This window comes from Parasteatoda tepidariorum, chromosome 3 (genome assembly GCF_982258835.1).
Source record: "Parasteatoda tepidariorum strain Cologne lab strain chromosome 3, Ptep-v5.0, whole genome shotgun sequence".
In the NCBI taxonomy this organism is placed as follows: domain Eukaryota; kingdom Metazoa; phylum Arthropoda; class Arachnida; order Araneae; family Theridiidae; genus Parasteatoda; species Parasteatoda tepidariorum.
In genome coordinates this window covers 42316858-42338546 of record NC_141757.1, presented here as the reverse complement: position 1 = coordinate 42338546, position 21689 = coordinate 42316858, and the positions used below count along the sequence as shown (strand labels likewise).

The following is a 21689-nucleotide window of genomic DNA, read 5'->3' as shown; positions in this document are numbered from 1 at the left end:
TTTTTGAAGAATTCGACTATTCATTTTTTCGATAAAAAAACATTACTACAAATTTTTTTAATTCAATTCTGTTGATAAAAAATTTATAAGATATATAAATAAATGTCTTAGAGATATTTTAATTCCATGTAATTATTATATTCATATTAAATTTAGAATAATTTCTTCTATCGTATAAATACAAATGGAAAGGATAAAAAATTTTATTCACTGCGCATAAGCTGTAAGTAAATAATCCTCTCTACATTTTGAAATTCATGTATATATATTATGTATACCGACATTTTAAACTTTAATAAAAATGTCCATTAGAATTAAAATTCATACATTTAAAAATTTAAAGACTTAATATTTACTCTGTGGTTGCGCTTCGTAGTACCCTAAAAGGAATTAATTTATATAAATTGTAATAGTCAAGAATAGGAGAATTTTTTCCATTTATATTCTAAATAAATACTCTAAAAAGACTTCAAATAATATTTCTTATATCTTAAAATTTTAAAATAAAGGACGCAAACTATCAAGTGTATTTCTTTAGCATTTTATCTTTTATTAAAAACTATGCTATTTCCCTCACGAAGTTATTACTTTAGTAGCCCAATGACCTACGCTCTCAGTGACATAGTACTTTAAAGTAAAACAGTTAAAAGAGCACCGATACCGCGCACCCTCATTCTCTACTTAGGTTGATCAAAGTGTACTCTACCCGCTAACTGACCACAGAGAGGGATGCTTGACTTCGGCGTTTTACTGGGAACAATTTTTTTTTTTTACTGTGAGACGATACGACTACTGCGGGATGACTTACTGCGTCTGACATGTCAGTTGACACATGTCAATTGAAAAGTCTAAAAAAATAGAGCACACATAGAATATCTGAAGTTTATAGGTTACCAGAAGTTTAAACTTTTTAAAATATATATTCATAAAAATATAAGTATAAATGAATAATAATGAATAATAGATATATTAAATAAGTGTTAATGATTTTATGATGATTCTAAAATGTTTTGCTATTATTAATAAAAAAATTCATGTAAAGTTTAAGAAAATTCTTCATCGCGAAATGATAGCTTGTTTTTCCAACTTCCGTAAACCAATTTCTCATAATATATCTGATTATCGATTATTTCATTTCAAAAATTACTTTTAAAATTTCTGCTTGCAAATAATATTACATAGAAAATTTTCATTGTTTCAGCATAAAATAATATTTTATTTCTACTGTTTGTACATTAATCTAATCGAGACAAATGATAGAATACAATGCTACAATAAGATAACTAATTTTATTAATGTATGATGTATTATTTTTCAAGCACATTCAATCATAGTAATTATACGTACTCTTACTACAAATTCTTTTAATTCAATTCATTTGATTAAAAATAATATAAGATATTTAAATAAGTGTTTTAGAGACATTTCAATTCCATGTAATTAGCATATTTATATAAATTTTAAAATCATTTTTTTTATTGTATAAATATAAATAACGAAAGAAAAAAAGTTGATTCACTTCGCATAAGCTGTGGGTATATGGAACAAGTAAAATAATCCACTCCTCATTTTGCACTTTATATTATATATATATATATATATATATATATATATATATATATATATATATATATATATATATATATATATATATATATATATATATATATATATATATAACCGATATTTTAAACTTTAGTACAAATTTCCACCAGAATTAAAATTTATACATTAAAAAATTTAAAAACTTAATATTTACTCTGTGGTTGCGCTTCGTAGTACCCTAAAAAGAATTAATTTATATAAATTGTAACAGTCAAAAGTAAGAAAATTAGTTCCTCTTATATTCGAAGTAATTACTCTAATATGTCTTCAAATAATCTTTCTTATATCATAAAATTTTAAAATAAAGGACGCAAATTATCAAGTGTATTTCGTTAGCATTTTTTCTTTTATCTAAAACACTGTTATTTCACTCACAAAGTTATTTTATTTAAAACATGTTAGAATATACTTAATGTGTTACGATTTTTATTTTTGTTTTTTGTATTTTATTTTAAATCTCTTGCACATAGTTTAAAGCTGCTAACATGCATTCATTCACAAAGAATAATTTTTTTTTGGAATTTAAATAAAAGCAGCATCCACTATTACACTTCTAACCAAAGTTTCTCATTAGTCAAATGTTTTGAATGTTCATTAATATATTTTTTTCACCTGTGATTTTCATGAAATACTTTAAAGAGAAAAACATATGAAGCATTTGAAATATCACATGAAAAACAACATTTCGAAAAATAATAAGATTTTTCTTTAATTATGTAGATCCAAATTTCAAAATATCTAATAATTAGCAACAATTTCGCTGAAATAAACTATTTTAAACTATTTCGCTGAAATATACTATTTTAAACTATTTCGCTGAAATAAACTATTTCAATGTGTAATGAATTTAATGTTGTTAGATATATTAATGATTTGATTTTGTTTAATCGTGATAATTATAATTTTATCTATCCTAAAGATTTTGAAGTAAACTAATGAGAATTGCATAAATGTGGAATATTTGGATTTTATAATTGATTTTGTACATAAAATAATTAAAATTGGAGTTTCCGTTAAACGAAAAGCTTGTAAATTTAAAGTTTTGTTTTTAAATTTTGATACTAATCAGTGTAATAAAATTTTCCCAAATTAAGTATTTTCACAATTGGTTAGGATTAAAAATATTTGCAAAGACGCCGAAAGTTTTCAGGAGGCTGTGCATAATTTTTTGAATAATATGAGTAATAATGATTTTTCTTTTAATTATTGTAACGTTAATTTTCTGATTAAGAAAACGATTGAAGAATACTAGTTTATTATTTATTTTAACAAGGCGAAATTCAAGTCTTAACTGTGCAGCCCCAGTTAAGCATTATATTAATTTGTTACGTAATCTTTTCTTTTACTATTCTGTTTCTCATTCTGTGCATTTTAATAGAGGGCGTTGTTTTCTTTCGTTTTAGGTGTTTTCTTTGCATTTAGTTTGTTTGTGAAATCGCTGCTTGACCACTTTAATGAGAGTTTTTATTTTCACTAGATTTTGTTTGAATTTCTTTTCTGATTTGGTTTTATGTATTTCATATATTTTTTCCTGGACTTCTACAAAACCTTCGGGGTACTGAGAGAGCTAATTTTGGAATTTGTCTTCTCTCTCAATAGAAGAGGTTTTGTTTTATGGTTTCAGAGGCCGTTATCCCCTGAAGACGTTTGCTTCGGTGATCATATTTTTATTTCCTTCGTTTTCTTTATTGCTTCATTTAGTCTTTCATTCGAAAATTCTTCTGCTTTTAAGCGCGTTTCTTTCAAAGATACTTTTGTCAATTTAGAATTAAATATTTTGTTTTATTTTATTAGAAGATTTCTATATTTCAATTGTTTAGTTAAATTTGGGTACTTGAAACTAATCACATAGTTATGCCTAACCACGTGGCTATGCCTAACAATAACCACGCATGTTTACGTTACAACTCTTAGGCCAGGATTTCTTAACAATCTGAAAACAGTTATTGCATCAGATATAATTGAATTTCCGTAAGTGACGTCAAGCGAGCGATATTAAACCTAATGAGCAGATCCTCTTGTGACGTGGATTTCATGTTCACACGTGACTATCATGTGGGATGCAAAATTCTTAACTCTGCACTGTTTAATTTAAAAAAAACATCAGTCAATTTAATTTTTTGCAAACTATACTTCACAGCCAGGTTTATAAAAATAATCATAAGGTAGTAAACTTATCATGAGGAATATGTAGATCGCGTTAGCAGGAATCTTATCGCGATCTCTGTAATCAAATAAAATGGCTCAGGTAATCAGACAAAAAATTAATACCTTGTCTGAATGAAAGCGTCAAACTTAAATTAAATGCAATGCACACTTTCTCATATCGTTAAAAAATCACTTAAAATTAGGTAGGTAGGAATTTTATTGCGTCGCACTAGAACTGCTGAATGGGCTATTCGCGACCGTCTGGGATACTTCCCTAACAATTATTATAAGAAATCCCATCACAATCTCTATCCTCAGAGGAGGGCTCCTTCTCTTTAGTAGCTCGATGACATACGCACTGAGGGACCTAGTACTTTTAAGTAGAACAGTTTAACAAGGACCGATACCGCGCAATCTCTCGGTCTCTACATAGGCCTGATCAAAGTCTTCTCTAACCGCTTACTGACCACAGCCAGCGATGCTGACTTCGGTGTTTTACTTCGAACAATGCCTTTCCGATAAGACTACTACGGGATAACTTACTTCGTCTGACATTCATTTCTTTGAATGTAAAATTAAACACTTTTGACTACCATCTACAGTGCGATTACGTATAAAACACTTACCGCCATGTCCATCTGGGTAATATGTTTCTGAAAAACAATTGAAAAGTCTAAAAAATGGAGCACACATAGAATATCTGAAGTTTATAGGTTACCAGTAGTTTAAACTTTTCAAAATATATATTCATAAAATTATAGGTATATTTAAATAATAATGAATAATAGATATATTGAATAAGTGTTAATGATTTTATAATGATTCTAAAATGTTTTGATATTTGACTTTAATAAAATTCTTCATCGTGAAATGGTAGCTGGCTTCTGAACTTCCATAAACCAATTTTTCATAATATATCTGATTATCGATTATTTCCTTTCAAAATTAATGTTTGAATTTCTGCTTGCAAATAGTCTTACATAAAAAATTTTCATTGTTTAAGCATGAAATAATATTTTATGTCTACTGTTTTACTTCAAACTAATGCAGACAAATAATAGAATACAATACTACATTAGATAAAAATTCATGCAGAAACTAAACTTATTAATATATGATTTATTATTTTTCAAGCACATTCAATCACAATTATTATAAGTACTCTTCCAAAAAAATATTTTGAGAAGTTTTAAAGTCAAAAACTGTAATTTTCTTCTTTGTTTATTTAATATTTTTTTATATTTATTTTTTACAGCAGAACTAGAAAGATTTATATTACAAAGAATAATACCGAATAAACATACATATGCGAAAAATAAAATTTCTCTCTCAACTGCTATCTATAATTTTAAGTCGCCTTGAAAAAGAATTCCCAGCCACTCCTTAAAATTGTATTTTTTGAAATGATAAATTATTCCTTAGAAATTGTAAATTTCTACCATATTTTAAAACTACATTAGTAATATTACTCAACTAGGAATACAGTAGGGGTGTCACAAAACATTTGGAATATAGGGCACAGTCTTTAAAAGTTTGAAAAAAATACATATACTTACGATGGTAACGAAAAACTAAATTCAAATTTTGAATATTATATATTAATAATATTAGTAGTTATAAAGTAATAATAATAATAAAAACGTTAATGATATCGAAATTATAAATATTAGTATTGAAAAATTATGGCTTTAAATAAATGTATTATTATATTATCAATAATATGACATTTAAAAAAATATATGGGTACTTATAAATCATTTTATTTTTTTAAACTAATAGATTTCTTTATAAGGATCGAGATGCTAAAATTAGAGATATAATGCTATTTATCAAACAATTCTAGCTAATTTTACCTTGAGGTCCGGCAGCTGCAGGTGGGTTGAAATATCCTAAAAAACAAACACTTGTACGTCAACTCGAAGAACATGCTTTAAAATCATTAGAAAGAAAATTTTTAAATTAAAATGGTTCTATAGATTGAACAATTTCTTTGTTTTGTATTGATGGTTAAGAAAATAAGTTCTTGCGATTATTTAAGCAATTAGTATATATATAATACCGATATTTTAAACTTTAGTACAAAAATCCACCAGAATTAAAATTCTTACATTAAAATACACATAACATAATATTTACTATAATAATATAAAACATAATATAAAACATAATACAAACATAACATAATATAAACATAACATAATATAAAACATAATATTTACCCTGCGGTTGCCGTTCGTAGTACCCTACGAATAAGCAGTTTATATAAATTATTATAGTCAAAAGTAGAAAAATTAGTTTCTCTTATTTTCTAAGTAATTAAGCTAATAAGACTTCAAATAATATTTCTTATATCATAAAATTTTTAAATAAAAGGCGGAAACTATCAAGTGTATTTCGTTAGCATTTTTTCTTTTATCTAAAACACTGTTATTTCACTCACAAAGTTATATTATTTTAAAAAATGTTCGAATATACTTAATGCATTTCGATTATAATTTTATTTTTTGTATTTTCTTTCATAGCTATTGGACATAGTTTAAAGCTGCTAATATGCATTCATTTATAAGGCATAAATTAATTTTTTTTTGAATTTAAATAAAAACAACATCCACTATTACACTTCCAACAAAAGTTCCTCATTTGTTAAATGTTTTGAATGTTCACTAATCCATTTTTTTTACCTGTGATTTTCATCAAATACATCAAAGAGGAAAATATATAAAGCTTTTGAAATATCATATGAAAACAACATTTCAAAAAATAAGATTTTTCTTCAAATAAGTAGATCCAAATTTCAAAACATCTTATAATTAACAAAGATTTTGCTGAAATAAACTATTTTAAATGCATAGAAGGTTATCGAAATTCGTAGCGGCATTTTGATAAATATTTATTTAATGAGAAAATTGATAAATCTTATTATTTAGACTTATGTAGGTTTAATCTTTTTGAGAATATGTGTTTTAATCGTTTAGATTTTTATAAACAAATTATTGGAATTCCACAAGGTAATTCCTTTTCTGATGCTATTGCTAATATTTTTTTACACATTTTTAAAGCTAAATATCCTGAGTATAATGAATTTAGCGCTTTTAGATATATTGATGATATGATTTTGTTTAATTGTTATAATTATAATTTCATTTATATTATGTATCCTAAAGATTTGGCTTTGAAGAAAACTAATGAGAATTGCTTAAATGTTAAATATTTAGATTTTAAAATTGATATTGTTGATAAAATAATTAAAATTGGTGTTTTTGATAAACGAAAAACTTGTAAATCTAAAGTTTTTTTTTCTGCAACTATAATACTAATCTGTGTAATAAAATTTTCAAAAATTTAGTTATTCACAATTGGTTAGGATTAAAAATATTTGCAATGACGTTGAAAGTTTTTAGGAGGCTGTGAATAAATTTTTGAATAATTTGAGTAATAACGATTTTTCTTTTAATTATTGCAATGTTAATTTTTTGATTAAGAAAATGATTGAAGAATACTAGTTTATTATTTATTTTAACAAGGCGAAATTCAAGTCTTAACTGTGCAGCCCCCGTTAAGCATTATATTAATTTGTTACGTAATCTTTTCTTTTACTATTCTTTTTCTCATTCTGCGAATTTTAATAGAGGGCGTTGTTTTCTTTTGTTTTAAGTGCTTCCTTTGCATTTAGTTTGTTTGTGAAATCGCTGTTTAACCGCTTTAATGACAGTTTTTATTTTCTCGAGATTTTGCTTGAATTTCCTTTCTGATTTGGTTTTATGCATTTCATGTATTTTTTCCTGAACTTCTACAAAGCCTTCGAGGTACTGAGAGAGCAAAGTTTGGCATTTGTCCTCTCTCTCAATAGAAAAGGTTTTGTTTTACGACTTCAGAGGCCGGTACACCCTTAAGATGTTGGCTTCGGTGGTCATATTTTTATTTTTATTTCCTTCGTTTTCTTATTGCTTCATTTATTCTTTCCTTTGAAAATTCTGCTGTTTTTAAGAGCGTTTCTTTCAAAGATAGTTTTGTCAATTTAGAATTAAATATTTTGTTTTATTTTATTAGAAGATTTCTATATTTCAATTGTTTAGTTAAATTTGGGTACTTGAAACTAATCACATAGTTATGCCTAACCACGTGGCCACGTGTGTTCATAAGTTACATGAGCAACATTTTGTTTAAAAAAGATGTACATACTTTTCACTGGGTTGAAGAAACCTTCAAAATTCGAAAGTTTAAGATGATCATGAAAATTTAACACCAATTTTAACAATTAACAAAATTTAAGAAAGAACTTACGTTGTATTTAAGTTTATATATATATATATATATATATATATATATATATATATATATATATATATATATATATATATATATATATATATATATATATATATATATATATATATATATATATATATATATATATATATATATATATATATATATATATATATATATATATATATATATATATATATATATATATATATATATATATATATATATAGTCAAAGCAAAATACATAAATGCAATGGTGCGAGAAGCTCCATAAAAGTTGAAACAAAAATAGCACAAATTTAGCAAAATAAAATATAATAAAGGAAAAAAATGGAAAATAAAATGTAAGAAAAATACAAAAAATATTACAAAATAGAATTTATAAGGAGAACAGTAATTTCAAGTATTAATATTTACAGGTATCTTTAAAAAAATTATTTGAAATATTTTTGTAAAAAGTTTGAAAGATTACAAAATATGAAAATACAAACGTAAATAGAGGATGATGGGATCATTTTATGGCACGTTCTTACTGAAGTATGGAAGCGCGTTTGATTTGCTAGTTACCCTGTATTGGGCCAAAACTGGGTGTGCATAAAGTAATATTATGCTGGATATTTCAAAGTTTATAATAATAAAGGTTGAATTTTTGTTAAAAATTTTTATAATCAGAGCTTTAGAGAAATTTTTAACGCCCTTTGAAGTTTTTAAAATTTTTCACCTTTTTCTCTAATTTTTTTAATTCATTTTTTTATTAATTTTTCTTAATAAATATCAAAAGATTTTTAGACATGTATTTACCCGAATTAGATTTGCTCTTAGTAAAAATATAATGTAAGTTAACAAATAATTTTTAGTAAATTTATTAATAATTATCACATACAATAAGCTCAATGATTTTATATAGTAAATAATACATACATACATTGATTTTTATCAATTTTTTTGAAGAATTGATCTATTTATTTTTTTGATAAATAGACAATGCTACAAATTCCTTTAATTCAATTCATCTGATTAAAAATCGTATGAGATATTTAACTTTATAAAAATGTAATTCCGCCAGTATTAATATTCATACATAAAAAAAACATAAATTTAAATATTTACCCTGTGGTTGAGCTTCGTAGTACCCTAAAAAGAATTAATTTATATAAATTATATCAGTCAAAAATGGGAAGTTTAGTTCATTTTATATTCTAAATAAATACTCTTATAAGACTTCAAATAATATTTCTTATATCATGAACTTTTAAAATGAAAGAAGCAAGCTATCAAGTGTATTTCGTTAGCATTTTATCTTTTATCTAAAACACTGTTATCTCCCTCAGAAATTTATTTTATTAAAAAAAAATAGAATACACTTAATGTACTATTATTTTAATTTCTGTTTCTTGTATTTTATTTTAAGTCTCTTGGACATAGATTAGAGCTGCTCACGTGTATTCATTTATAAAGCTTCATAATTTTTTTTGAATTTAAATTAAATCAGGATCCCCTATTAAACTTGAAACGAAAGTATCTATCTTTTTTTACCTGTGATTTTTATGAAGTACATCAAAGAGAAAAATATTATATATATATATATATATATATATATATATATATATATATATATATATATATATATATATATATATATATATATATATATATATATATATATATATATATATATATATATATATATATATATATATATATATATATATATATATATATATATATATATATATATATATATATATATATATATATGTATATATATATATATATACAGATATTTTAAACTTTAATGCAAATGTCCACCAGAATTAAAATTCATACATTGAAAAACTAAGAAACTTAATATTTACCCTGTGGTTGCGCTTCGTAGTACCCTACAAATAAGTAGTTTAGATAAATTATAATAGTCAAAAGTAGGAAAATGAGTTCCTCATATATTCTGAATAAATACTCTAATAAGACTTCAAATAATACTTCTTTTATCTTAAAATTTTAAAATAAAAGACGCAAACTATCAAGTGTATTTCGTTAGCATTTTATCTTTTATCTAAAATCCTGCTATTTCCCACACGAAGTTATTTTATTTAAAAAAAATTAGAATACAATTAATGTATTACTATTTTTATCTGTATTTCTTGGATCTCATTTTAAGTCTCTTGGGCATTGGTTAGAGCTGCTAACATGCAATCATTTAGAAAGCAAGATAAAAGTCTTTAAGTCTGAATTACAGCAAAATCCACTATTAAACTTGTAACAAATGGTCATTACGAATGGTCATTAATCTATTTTTTTACTTCTGATTTTCGTAAAATATTTCAAAGAGGAAAATACTTAAAGCATTTGAAATATTATGTGAAAACTACATTTCAGAAAATAAGATTTTTCTTTAAATAAAAAGATCCGAACTTCAGCATATCTAATAGTTGGCAACATTTTCACAACATTTTAAATGCATAGAAGATTTCCATATTTCAATTGTTTAGTTAAATTTGGGTACTTGAAACTAATCACATAGTTACGCCTAACCACGTGGCTGTGCCTAACCAAGTTTGTTTACATTACAACTCTTAGGCTAGGATTTCTTAACAATCTGAATAAAATAATTGCATCAGGTATAATTGAATACCTGTAAGTGACGTCATGAGAGCGTTATCAAACCTAACGATCTGACCCTCTTGTGACGTCAAGCTCAAGTTCACACGTGTATATCATGTGGGACGCTAAATAAAAAACTCTGTACTGTTCAATTTAAAAAAAAAAAAAAAAAAAAAAAAAAAAAAAAAAAAAAAACATTAGTCAATTTAATTTTTTGCAAACTATACTTTACAGCCAGGTTTATAAGAATAATCATAAGGTAGTAAAATAATCATAAGAATTATGTAGATTGCAATAAGGGGAATCTTATCGCGATCTCTGTAATCAAGTAAAATGGCTCAGGTATTCAGACAAAAAATTATTACTTTGTCTGAATGAAAGAGTCAAACTTATATTAATCCTATGCACACTTTCTCATATCGTTAAAAAATCACTTAAAATTAGGTAGATAGGAATTTTATTGCGTCGCACTAGAACTGCTCAATGGGATATGCGCGACATTCTGGGATACTTCCCTAAAAATGATTTTAAGACATCCGACCACAATCTCTATCCTCAGCAGAGGGCTCCTTCACTTTAGTAGCCCAATCACCTACGCTCTTACTGACCTAGTACTTTAAAGTAGAACAGTTTATTGAGGACCGATACCGCGCACTCTCGGTCTCTACATAGGCTGATCCAAGTCTTCTCTACCCGCTTACTGATCACAGCCAGTGATGCTTGACTTCGGTGTTTTACTGGGAACAATGTCTTTACGATAAGACTACTACGGGATAACTTACTTCGTCTGACATTAATTTCTTTGAATGTAAAATTAAACACTATTGACTACCATCTACAGTACGATTACGTAAAAAACACTTACCGCCATGTCCATCTGGGTAATATGTATCTGAAAAGCAATTGAAAAGTCTAAATAAATAGAGCACACATAGAATATCTGAAGTTTATAGGTTACCAGAAATTTAAACTTTTCATAATATATATTTATAAAATTTTAGGTATAAATAAATAATAATGAATAATAGATATATTGAATAAGTGTACATGATTTTATGATGATTCTAAAATGTTTTGCTATTGTTATGAAAAAAACTTCATGTAAATTTTAAGAAAATTTTTCATCGGGAAATGATAGCTTGCTTCTGAACTTCCATAAACCAATTTTTCATAATACATCAGATTATCGATTATTTCATTTCAAAATTAATACTTGATTTTCTGCTTGCAAATACACTCTATAACAAACCAATCGACGCACCAAGAAGCAATCATCGCATTGCTTTGAAATTTCATATGCTTGAATGTTTTGAACAGATATGGCTGGAATGATGCCAACTGGGGACGTGTAGTCTTTAGCTACGAAACCCGCTTCCAACTGTGTCCTGGCGATAATCGAAAACGTGTTTAGAGAAGTACAGGGCAAAGGGGGGGATCCTGCCTTCACTATTGCACGCCACACCGGCCCTCAACAAGGCATTATGGTCTGGAGTGTCATTTCCTTTGACAGCCGGACCCCTTTGGTCGTCATTAGAGGTACACTTACTGCACTGCGGTACGTCTACGACATCCTAAGACCTGTTTTGCTACCGTTTCTTTTGCAGCGCCCTGGGCTGGTTTTTCAGCAGGACAATGCCAGACCGCATACGGCACGTGTTGCTATGAACTGTCTGCAAGCTTGTGAACTCTTCCTTGGCCTGCCAGATCACCAAATCTCTCTCCCATCGAGCATATCTGGGATATAATGGGAAGGCGATTGCATCTGGCACGGAATGTTGATGAACTCGTTCGACAATTGGATTGAATTTGGCAGGAAATACCGCAAGAGACCATCCGGGAGCTTTATCGGTCTATGCCACGCCGTGTGGCAGCTTGTATCCAGGCTAGAGGCGGGTCAACACCTTATTGAACTTGTTACTGTAACTCTGCAATAAATTATTCAATTTTTCTGAAATTTTAATCATTTACTATTCTGTACATTGTCTTCCTATCCACCAATTTTCGTTTCAATCGGACAACTCCTTCTTAGTGCGTTGATTTTTTTGTTATAGAGTGTAGTATTACAAAAAAAATTTTCATTGTTTCAGCTTGAAATACTATTTTATTTCTACTGTTTTACTTCAAACTAATGCAGACAAGTAGTAGAATACAATACTACGATAAGATAAAAATTCATAAGGAAACTAAACTTATTAATATATAATTTATTATTTTTCAAGCACATTCAATCACAATAATTATAAGTACTCTTCCAACAGAATATTTTTTGCAGTTTTTAAGTCAAAAACTTTCATTTTTTTCCTTGTTTATTTAATTTTTTTTTTATTTATTTTTTACTGAAGAATTATAAAGATTTATATTACGAAGAATAATATCGAATAGACATGCATATGCGAATAATACTTACGATGGTAACGAAAAACTAAAATCAAATTTTGAATATTATATATTATCAACATTAGTAGTAATAAAGCAATAATAATTATAAAAATGTTAATGATATCGAAAATATTAAGATTGAATAAATATTGCATTAAATAAATTTATTATTATATTATCAATAATATGACGTTTAAAAAAATATATGGGTGCTTATAAATCATTTTATTTTTTAAACTAATGGATTTCCTCATAAGAATTAAGATGCTAAAATTAGAAATATAATGCTATTTATCAAACATTTCTAGCAAATTTTACCTTGAGGTGCTGGAGCAGCTGGGTTGAAATTTCCTAAAAAACAAACACTTGTACGTAAACTCGAAGGACATGCTTTAAAATCATTAGGAAGTAAATTTTTAAATTAAAATAGTTCTGTAGATTGAAAATTTTCTTTTTCAATCTAATTTTTTAAATTAGATTGAAACACAATTTTTCAAAAAAAATTGATTACCTAAATGATTTTGCTAACTCGAATATAGATAAATTAAATAAATGCCGGAATAATTCTAATTAAATTTTTGTTTTATTTAGCAGTTCATGTACTAAGAGGTTGGTTGGTTGTTACTTCAATGAGTGGGTCAAGCTACTGCTTAATAAAAATTACTCTGGATCCATATGAATAACTTAATCGAAATATGTTCAAAATAATAATTTTAAATAATTTCTCAGAGCTAGGTTCTACTTTAAATTCTTTTAATTTAATGACATTTGTTTATTTTGCAAAAACATGCGATTTCTTAATTTTTATTATATGAAGGTACTAAAAGACCATATTTTTGTATTGTGTTGAGTTTCTTAGAATATATAAATTTTTGCACAATGATTTGGGACAGAATGGAGATAATTTATTTGATATAAAACCTTTTTAAGTGCCTTACTTTAATTCATTTTTTTTTAAAAATTACTTATTTTATTTTTTTTTTATTTCACAGCCGCTGTTGTAGAGCTGCGACCCGATTCTAAATGAATGACTGTCACTTTACAACTTTGGAGCCTACTAATTTTGAACCAAACCCGGAAGACGAATAAAGCATCCTAAATCAAGCATTGGAAAAACTAACCTTCGTGGAAGAGTATGTGATAGAACCAACCCACATTTGCCTTTATTGCAGAGAAAAATGACTATAACATTACTGTTGCAAAGGAATACCAACCCATATTCCGCCTAACACTGAGGTTGTTTTAAGTTAGCACTGTAGCAGTGCAAGCCGGAAGTAGGATTTACATCAACCATCCACCGCCGGAATTGGAACCTGGGTAACCACATTGGTTAGCGAACTCCATATCTCTTGGACCACCGTAACTCAATAATACTTATGTAAAATCCTTTATCATTTTTCTTAAAAGGAATTAAACTGCTATCTCATTTGAAGAATTATTACATAATTTATAATGGATGAACTGCCTTTCGTTTTTTCGTTTAACATTACCTAACATCATCCTGATTTTAACAGCAATAACAGCTGACAACATCTGAAGAAATAACTGAACTAGAATGAACTTACCATAAATTATTATTATTATTTGGATCACATAAAAATAAAATTAATATAAATGTCTCAATATTTAGTTTTACATCATGTTTCTTCTTATAATCACACTTTTTTTATGAAAGCATTTTACGACTCATTTCAGATCCAATTGTGTCTCTACTCAATACTTTTCATATTAAATAAAGTTTCTGATGCCAATATTTACATTATGTACATCTTATGCATACATTAAACTTAAGATGTTGTGCACCAGTTAATATCTCTTTTTTTGTTTTTATGAAATATTATAATTGATTTAGATTTATATCAAGACATGTATGGTCTCCAAGATAAATAATGTGCATTATGGAACCAATTGAGGCTACCAACTCTTAAGGCTACCAATTGAGTTATTGAATTATTAGCATTAAAAAAGTTTAAATAACGTCTTCTATTATCAAAAATTTATTAAATTATTTAATAAATTTTGTTGTACTGGTGCTAATTTTTGAAAATTTTGCTCAGACATTTCTTTTTTAAATTCAATATTTAACTTTGTTCTGAAAATAAAAAATGTTTGTTTTGTAAATATTTATTGAAAAAGCAATGTTGAATTTGCTAAAGTCTTTTAAATTCTGTTGCCACAAATTTTGAAATTATTTTTTTATCATTTCAAAGCAAATTTGAATTTTGCTATGATTTCCATAATGCACATTATAAGTTTTTATTTAACTAATATAGTTTCTTAGCAACTGAAACGCAAAAAAGTTGTTTTTAACACAATTTTTAATTTCGATTTTTTTTATTTTCCTCGTCAATTATATTGTTTGAAATTTAGGTTTTTACATGAAAAAATAAAAACAGAATTAAAAAAATTAAAAAAATAGAATAAAAAAAGTTTTAAAAAAGCAGAATTCACGTTATAGAAATCTTTTCAAAATTGTCTTAAAATAAATATCATACAATCCATGAATAAAAATATGATAACCATAATAATCAAACATTGACTCAAAAACTTATGAAAATGGTTTTAGTGTCAGTATATATTGTGCCTCACCATCGGATTGGAATGGAAATCAATAAAAAAAGATATCTCTTACCATAAAATTGAGGCATGGCTAAAATCATGTAAAATTAACTGTTATACAATGTTAGTAGGTTCTAGATAACAATAAAATACAGAATCAAATGATAAAATTTATAAAAAAAATTAATTAAGAGGCCAGGGATAGCCTGATTGGTAGGGCATTGGGCCCATATCCAAAAAGTCATGAGTTCCGTTGCCACTGGCCTAAAATTCTCCGTGTAGTAAATGGTGACTAGTGCACGTCAAATCCGTCTGGTCATAAAGTCCTCCCAAGAACAAATTATAGCTCTGGAAGTACTGAATTGAAGATTGAAAGTTCTCTAGTTCAGATCAAAATTTATATCTATACAGGGAGGATAATATATAAGGGTCAACCCTATAAAGTACTGTTACCCCTATATGACTTTGATTAGGCTGTGATCAATAAATTAACTTTGGAAAAAGTTAATTTATTGATTACAGCCTAATCAAAGTTTTATATGGGTAACAGTACAGAATTGGTGCCGTGACAAGGTTAGGCAAATTGGATAGAAATGGCACAAATTGGCGCCGTGACCTTTTACATTTCCAGATGATAGCAATTCACGTTTTATGTGTTTTATTTTATATTATATTGGGAATGCATAAATGCATTTATGCATTTCCAATTTTGAGGCAGAGATAAAAAATTTCATACACGTATATTTATGATATTTGGATTATAATCTAATATGTGTCCCAAATATAAACCTTCGCAACAGGGTGACCGAACGAGTGTGTTTATACAAGGCAATTTTTCCCTTTTTTCGCATGCTGAACAGGAAAATTATGCTAAGGATTTGCTAGACAAATTACATAATACTTATGCAACGGCATGGGATAACTGGGAAAAATCTGCAACAGCTAGAGAAAATAGCAGGGAAAAACAAGCAAAGGACTATAATTTTAATTTCAATGAGATAGTGTAGTGTTTTAATCCTGTTTTAAAGGAGAACAAGTGTAAGATATCCTGACCTCCTGTGGTCCGCTTGGGAATATCTTGTTAAAAATAGAGTTAATCAGTAATGTTCTTAAAATTAATAGTAGTTTGAACTTCTTGGGCTCAAATTTGACTCCTCTTTTCTGTTTCCTCGCAAGCTGCTCTTTGTGAGGAACAGATTTGATTTTAGGGATAAAAATCTAAAAGTAGGTTTAAAGCTGTGTGATGCTTTTAGAGATTTTGAACTTTAAGTGGGAATTTGTTTTGAACAGCTTAAAGAAAGAATTTTTTCCCCCTTTGATACCAGTAATTTAGCGTTCTTTGTTTCTTGATGGCGTTCCAGGTCATCTTAACAAATTGTGCTTTAGTATTTCAAAAAATTAAAAGTATCTTTTAATTTTTTTGGTGAGGCGATGGCATTGTAATAAATAGAAATTTATTGTAATTTTTTTTTAATATTTTTGAAGATGGGTTACTTTTTCAGCGGAAATAGTTCGCTTATTTCATCAATAGATGGCTGCACTGGTTAGCTCTGCTTATTTTCGAATTCTTGTGAGTTTTTATGGTGTAACTTGATTTGCCTCCAGATGGCAGCACCATTATAAAGTTTAAATGTCATCACTATATTGATATTTATTAGAAATTGTAATTATCCTTTTAAATTGGGATTTTTGGGTTAAATTATGTGGATTTAAGTTTATTTATATTTAATTAGTATTGTCTTATCAGTTTTATAATGTATTATTTAATTTGGGACTGTTTTTCTCATGGAACTTTTTTTTTGTTCTGACGTCCACTGGTTGCGTGACTGCTCGTGGGAGGAAAACAGGTTAGTCTGAGGTTCTTTCGCCTTGCTGACAAAAGAATAAAAAGGTTGTGAATAGTAACTGAGGGCGAAAACACAGTAATACAACAAAATCTTACATTCTTTGATAATGATATACCAATAGTCGATAAAGCGACTTATTTAGGACAAACTATCAACAAAAATCTCAACTGGAATGACCACATAAACCATATCATAGCAAAATCATATAGCATTTATAATAAACTCAAATGTCTTTTAAACCCACATTCTAAATTATCTCTTAAGAATAAAAAAATTCATTTATATTACATATATTAGACCCATATTAACATATGCATCACCAGCCTGGTGCAATTTAAATAAAGCACAGGCAAAAAAGCTCAATGTATTCCAAAATAAAATGTTGCGTAGACTCAGCGGAGTCCCATATTACATCAGAAACAATGCTATTCATAGAGACTTTAAATTAAAAACCTTAACCGAAACTATCTTAGATATTAATATTAACTTCTTCAATAAAGCAATAAATTGCGATGTTGCAAACTACAATAAAATTTTTCAAACTGAAATGTATATTGAGGATAGTAAAATTAGACCGATAGCGCACTTCCTCACGAGGGACGCAATTCTTTCAAATAATTTTAAAATTGCACAATTTAAACCCTGAAATCTAATTTTCTCCTTAATTTAATTGAATTAAAAAAGGCCTTTTTTTTAGGGCCTAAATTTATCTTCAAATTTTCCTAGTTCACTAATACACCACTATCAAAACTGGCGCTACAAAATTACTTGTAACCAGGAAATTCTAGCCCCGCCCAGATCCCAACTACTGGACCAATCAGATCTTAGCACCACCCCAATATGATCTTAATAGTTCTTTTGCTTAATCTTTTCCTTTCTAGATTCCACATCAAGACAGAAACATCTAAAGACCAACAAGTTGAAGATGAAGAGGTGAAAGGCCTCAGCCAAATCAAGGACGAAGACGAAGACTGAGGGAGAATGGACGGTACCGCTGAGAGGTTGATGAATTAAAGCTGGAGTCGCTGAGAAAGGGGATCTAAGACGGAAGCCGCTATGTTCGTATCTGTTTTCCTATCCCAAGCGTCTCAATGCTGAAAGTCAGTTGTCCCGCAAGTGCGAACTGCCTTACTAGAAGGAAGCCCAAAGAAGCTTGAAGTGCTGTCTATCAGAGAATGGAATGTTGACCTGATCCACGCGTCTAGCGGCAATACCGGTGGGCGTTACAGGGATTTGGTCCGTATTTTGGTGTGAATTTATAAATTTATTATATATATTTTATATAATAAATATTATAATTTATAAGTTCGATTTTAGTACAGTTTTAAAAGAATAATTTACCCTAACTTTTCATTGTTTCTACTGTATTTTAAGATATATATTTTGAGATAAGTTTTTTCGTGTTTACAGGACTCAAAGAGTATTATGATCTATATTTTTAATTGATTTTAGTAGATTTTATGATAAGTGTGCCTTTGATTCTTAATTGTTTTTTCGAGATTTGGAATAATAGAATGTTGAGCCTTAGATTTTTAATTGCATTTTATTGAAAAGATAATTTTGTGCTGATAAATATTAAACTTGAAGTAACGTATAATTTGGAAGTAGTTGATATCTTCTTGATAGCATTTGGAAATGTTTTGATTGCGTTTTTGTGTGAAAATTTGAGTATTAATAAAATTGATTGTCAATGTTAAATGTTTCAAGTAATTCCTTAAATGATTTTCTTTGTTGAACATGGGTAACTGTTACCAAAGTTAATTTATTGATCACAGCATAATCAAAGTATCAAGGGTGACAGTACAATAAACGGGCTGTGACGCGTGTATGGCCGAGTGTATGACGCATTCTAGCCGAGTGTATGACGCATTCAAAAACATGAAATGCTCTCTCTGTCTTAAATATGCTTGGATTCACCAAGCAGGCGTGATGATGTATGCTATAGTCGTAACAACAGCAATAATATTAAGAGGCTCCGCTCAAAAACCTCAGGAATTTTTCCCTAATTCGACACTTTAAAAAAAGATAATTTTGTATATAAAACATACAATTGATATAATTTTATGTAAGAACATCTTGTTATTATGCTAATTGTAAAAGATAAGCGATTACTTTTATTTGAAGTATGACGCAGGAAAAAGTAATATATGAGAAGTAATTTTACTCGTTACAATTTATAACAATAATATTATACTTCATAACAGTTCAAGATGCAAACGATATTTAACTCAATTGCGATATTTATATTCTTGAAAAAATTCGATAGATATGTTGTCACTTGTGCTTTTAATTTTATGTATCTATTTTTTGTTACTTTTGGCAACAACTCAAGTAGGAGCTTAGAACATAATTAATTCGACAGACATATGTTTCGACCACAATCGATAAATAATCGTTATTAAAAGCAAAAAAAAAAGTTAAAAAAAATTCACGAAAACAACTCTTAATATTAAAATAACTGTTGAACAAATTGGTATTTTTAAAAAGAACTCGCGTTTAGTTTAAAATTGAAAATGACCCTTTCTGCACTTTCATTTTATTAAATACATCAGATCAAAACTGCGATAACTAATTAATTTTTAAAATCCTTATAAAATTTTCATATGAATTCTAGAAATTTAATTATCTGAGTAAGGATTACGAAACACCTTGTATAAAATAAAAAAGAATCCTTAAATACTATTATTATTTTTATTTTATTTTTTTAAATGTCATATGTAAAGATTTTATAACAGTTGTTTTCAACTTACGTATTGGAAATACACCAACTATAAAATATAAAAATTAAGTTAGATTTTATTATTATTTTTAGAATTTTTTTTTTAATTATCACTTTTATTAGATGATGGCAATGATTACAATCCATGATATAAGCAGTCACTGTTTCATAGTTTTTAAAAAATAATACCTCCCAAGATGCTACATGCTAGAATAAGCTGATATAATGACATTGCTCCAAACGGAAAACACAGGAAACGCAGCTATCCAATGCAGCTTCCGCTTAAACACTAAAACAGGGAAATTATTTTCGAGATATCATTAAATACGTACCTAAGTTCAGAGGCTGTAATTGTGTCACTTCTTGTACGACCGCTGCATTTGCTTTAGTGATAGCATCTTTAATTTACTCCTTTTTTATGGCATAAGAATAATGGCAAAGGCAAAATGTGAATGATGTATATTTTCTATTTGTTTTTATTTCGTCTCAAGCTCCAAAATTGAAAATATATAAACATATATGTTAAGCAATATATTTACAGTTGTTTATGAGGTATATGTGATATACATTTTTAGGTAAACATTTCAGGGTTAAAACCTTTCAAAAAGTTTCCGCAGATAAAATTTTCATCAGGGTAATTTCTATTTTATTTAGTAAAAGCTTGTAAACTTCGTTTTTGGTCACTTAATTATTTTTATTTCTATATTAACTATAGTCTAACTTTATCAATCAGTATTTATGTTTCACTAGAGCTGCATTATAGGCTACTGAAGATGGTCTACGCCCTGAGGATGATTCCATGGCATGCTATCACAATTTTGATCCTCTGCAGAGATTATAGGAACTCTACTGTGGTAGCTGAATAGCCTGCACATGAAGTCGACCAATTTACAGTAGAACAGTTTGATGAGGACCGATACCGTGCACCCTCAGTCTTCACAAACTGATAAAAGTGGTTAGCCTTCCCCGCTTACTGACAGCAGCCACAGATGCTTTATTCCGGTGATGTACTGAGTACGGTGCTTTATGACCGTACAATTACATTGCTTCCCTTAAATCAATAAAAAGGCGTGTTTGTAAATATACAAATGCCTGAACAAGGAGAAAAATCAGTAACTTAATTGTTTCGTATTAATAATATTTCAATATTTTAAAATGAAAATGTGTATGTACCAAGTTCGAATATCTCCTCAAAATTGATCCACCTACTTTTATTTATTTATTTATTATTAGACATACATATGCAGGCATGTGCACTCATTACAAAGTTCAGTTTATAAGTACTTGATAACTCGAAGTACTGTCAGCACAATGTGGAAAAAGAAATAGCAAAAATTTAAAAAAAGAAAAAATGGGATTCGAGCCAGCTACTTCCTCCCAATAGTGGATGCATCTAATTTCTGCCATATGTTCTTCCACTAGACTCTTGATATTCAACTTGAAAGCTTATAAACAGTATTTTGTGTGATGTTGCTAGTCCTCAATTGTTAGTAAAGCTAAATCTAGTTCATGCCACCAGCAACTCTGAGTGTCCCGCAGTGATCTGATCGTTAAGACACGGT

The 21689-nt window shown here is 27.8% G+C and overlaps 1 protein-coding gene across 42 annotated transcripts in view; it reads right to left on the bottom strand.

The window, feature by feature from the left end:
• LOC122273570 (uncharacterized) overlaps positions 1-20445 on the bottom strand; it is a 109834-nt gene extending 89389 nt beyond the window's left edge. For 14 of the 42 annotated variants that reach the window (XM_087159155.1, XM_087159156.1, XM_087159163.1 and 11 more), the window contains exons 1-15: positions 20317-20442; positions 20159-20176; positions 15635-15652; positions 13321-13353; positions 13031-13045; positions 11489-11515; positions 9879-9902; positions 9133-9156; positions 7936-7956; positions 5973-5996; positions 5607-5642; positions 5310-5324; positions 4380-4406; positions 1760-1783; positions 357-380 (exon numbers count right to left, since the gene is read on the bottom strand). In XM_087159155.1, coding sequence (XP_087015281.1) covers positions 357-380; positions 1760-1783; positions 4380-4406; positions 5310-5324; positions 5607-5642; positions 5973-5996; positions 7936-7956; positions 9133-9156; positions 9879-9902; positions 11489-11515; positions 13031-13045; positions 13321-13353; positions 15635-15652; positions 20159-20176; positions 20317-20359 — 373 coding nt within the window. In that variant the 5' untranslated portion in view covers positions 20360-20442. Of the gene's footprint in view, positions 1-356; positions 381-1759; positions 1784-4379; positions 4407-5309; positions 5325-5606; positions 5643-5972; positions 5997-7935; positions 7957-9132; positions 9157-9878; positions 9903-11488; positions 11516-13030; positions 13046-13320; positions 13354-15634; positions 15653-20158; positions 20177-20316 lie in introns of all 42 variants that reach the window. The other 28 variants (XM_087159178.1, XM_087159177.1, XM_087159173.1 and 25 more) reach the window with 11 other exon arrangements.
• Between the last annotated feature and the right edge of the window lie 1244 nt (positions 20446-21689).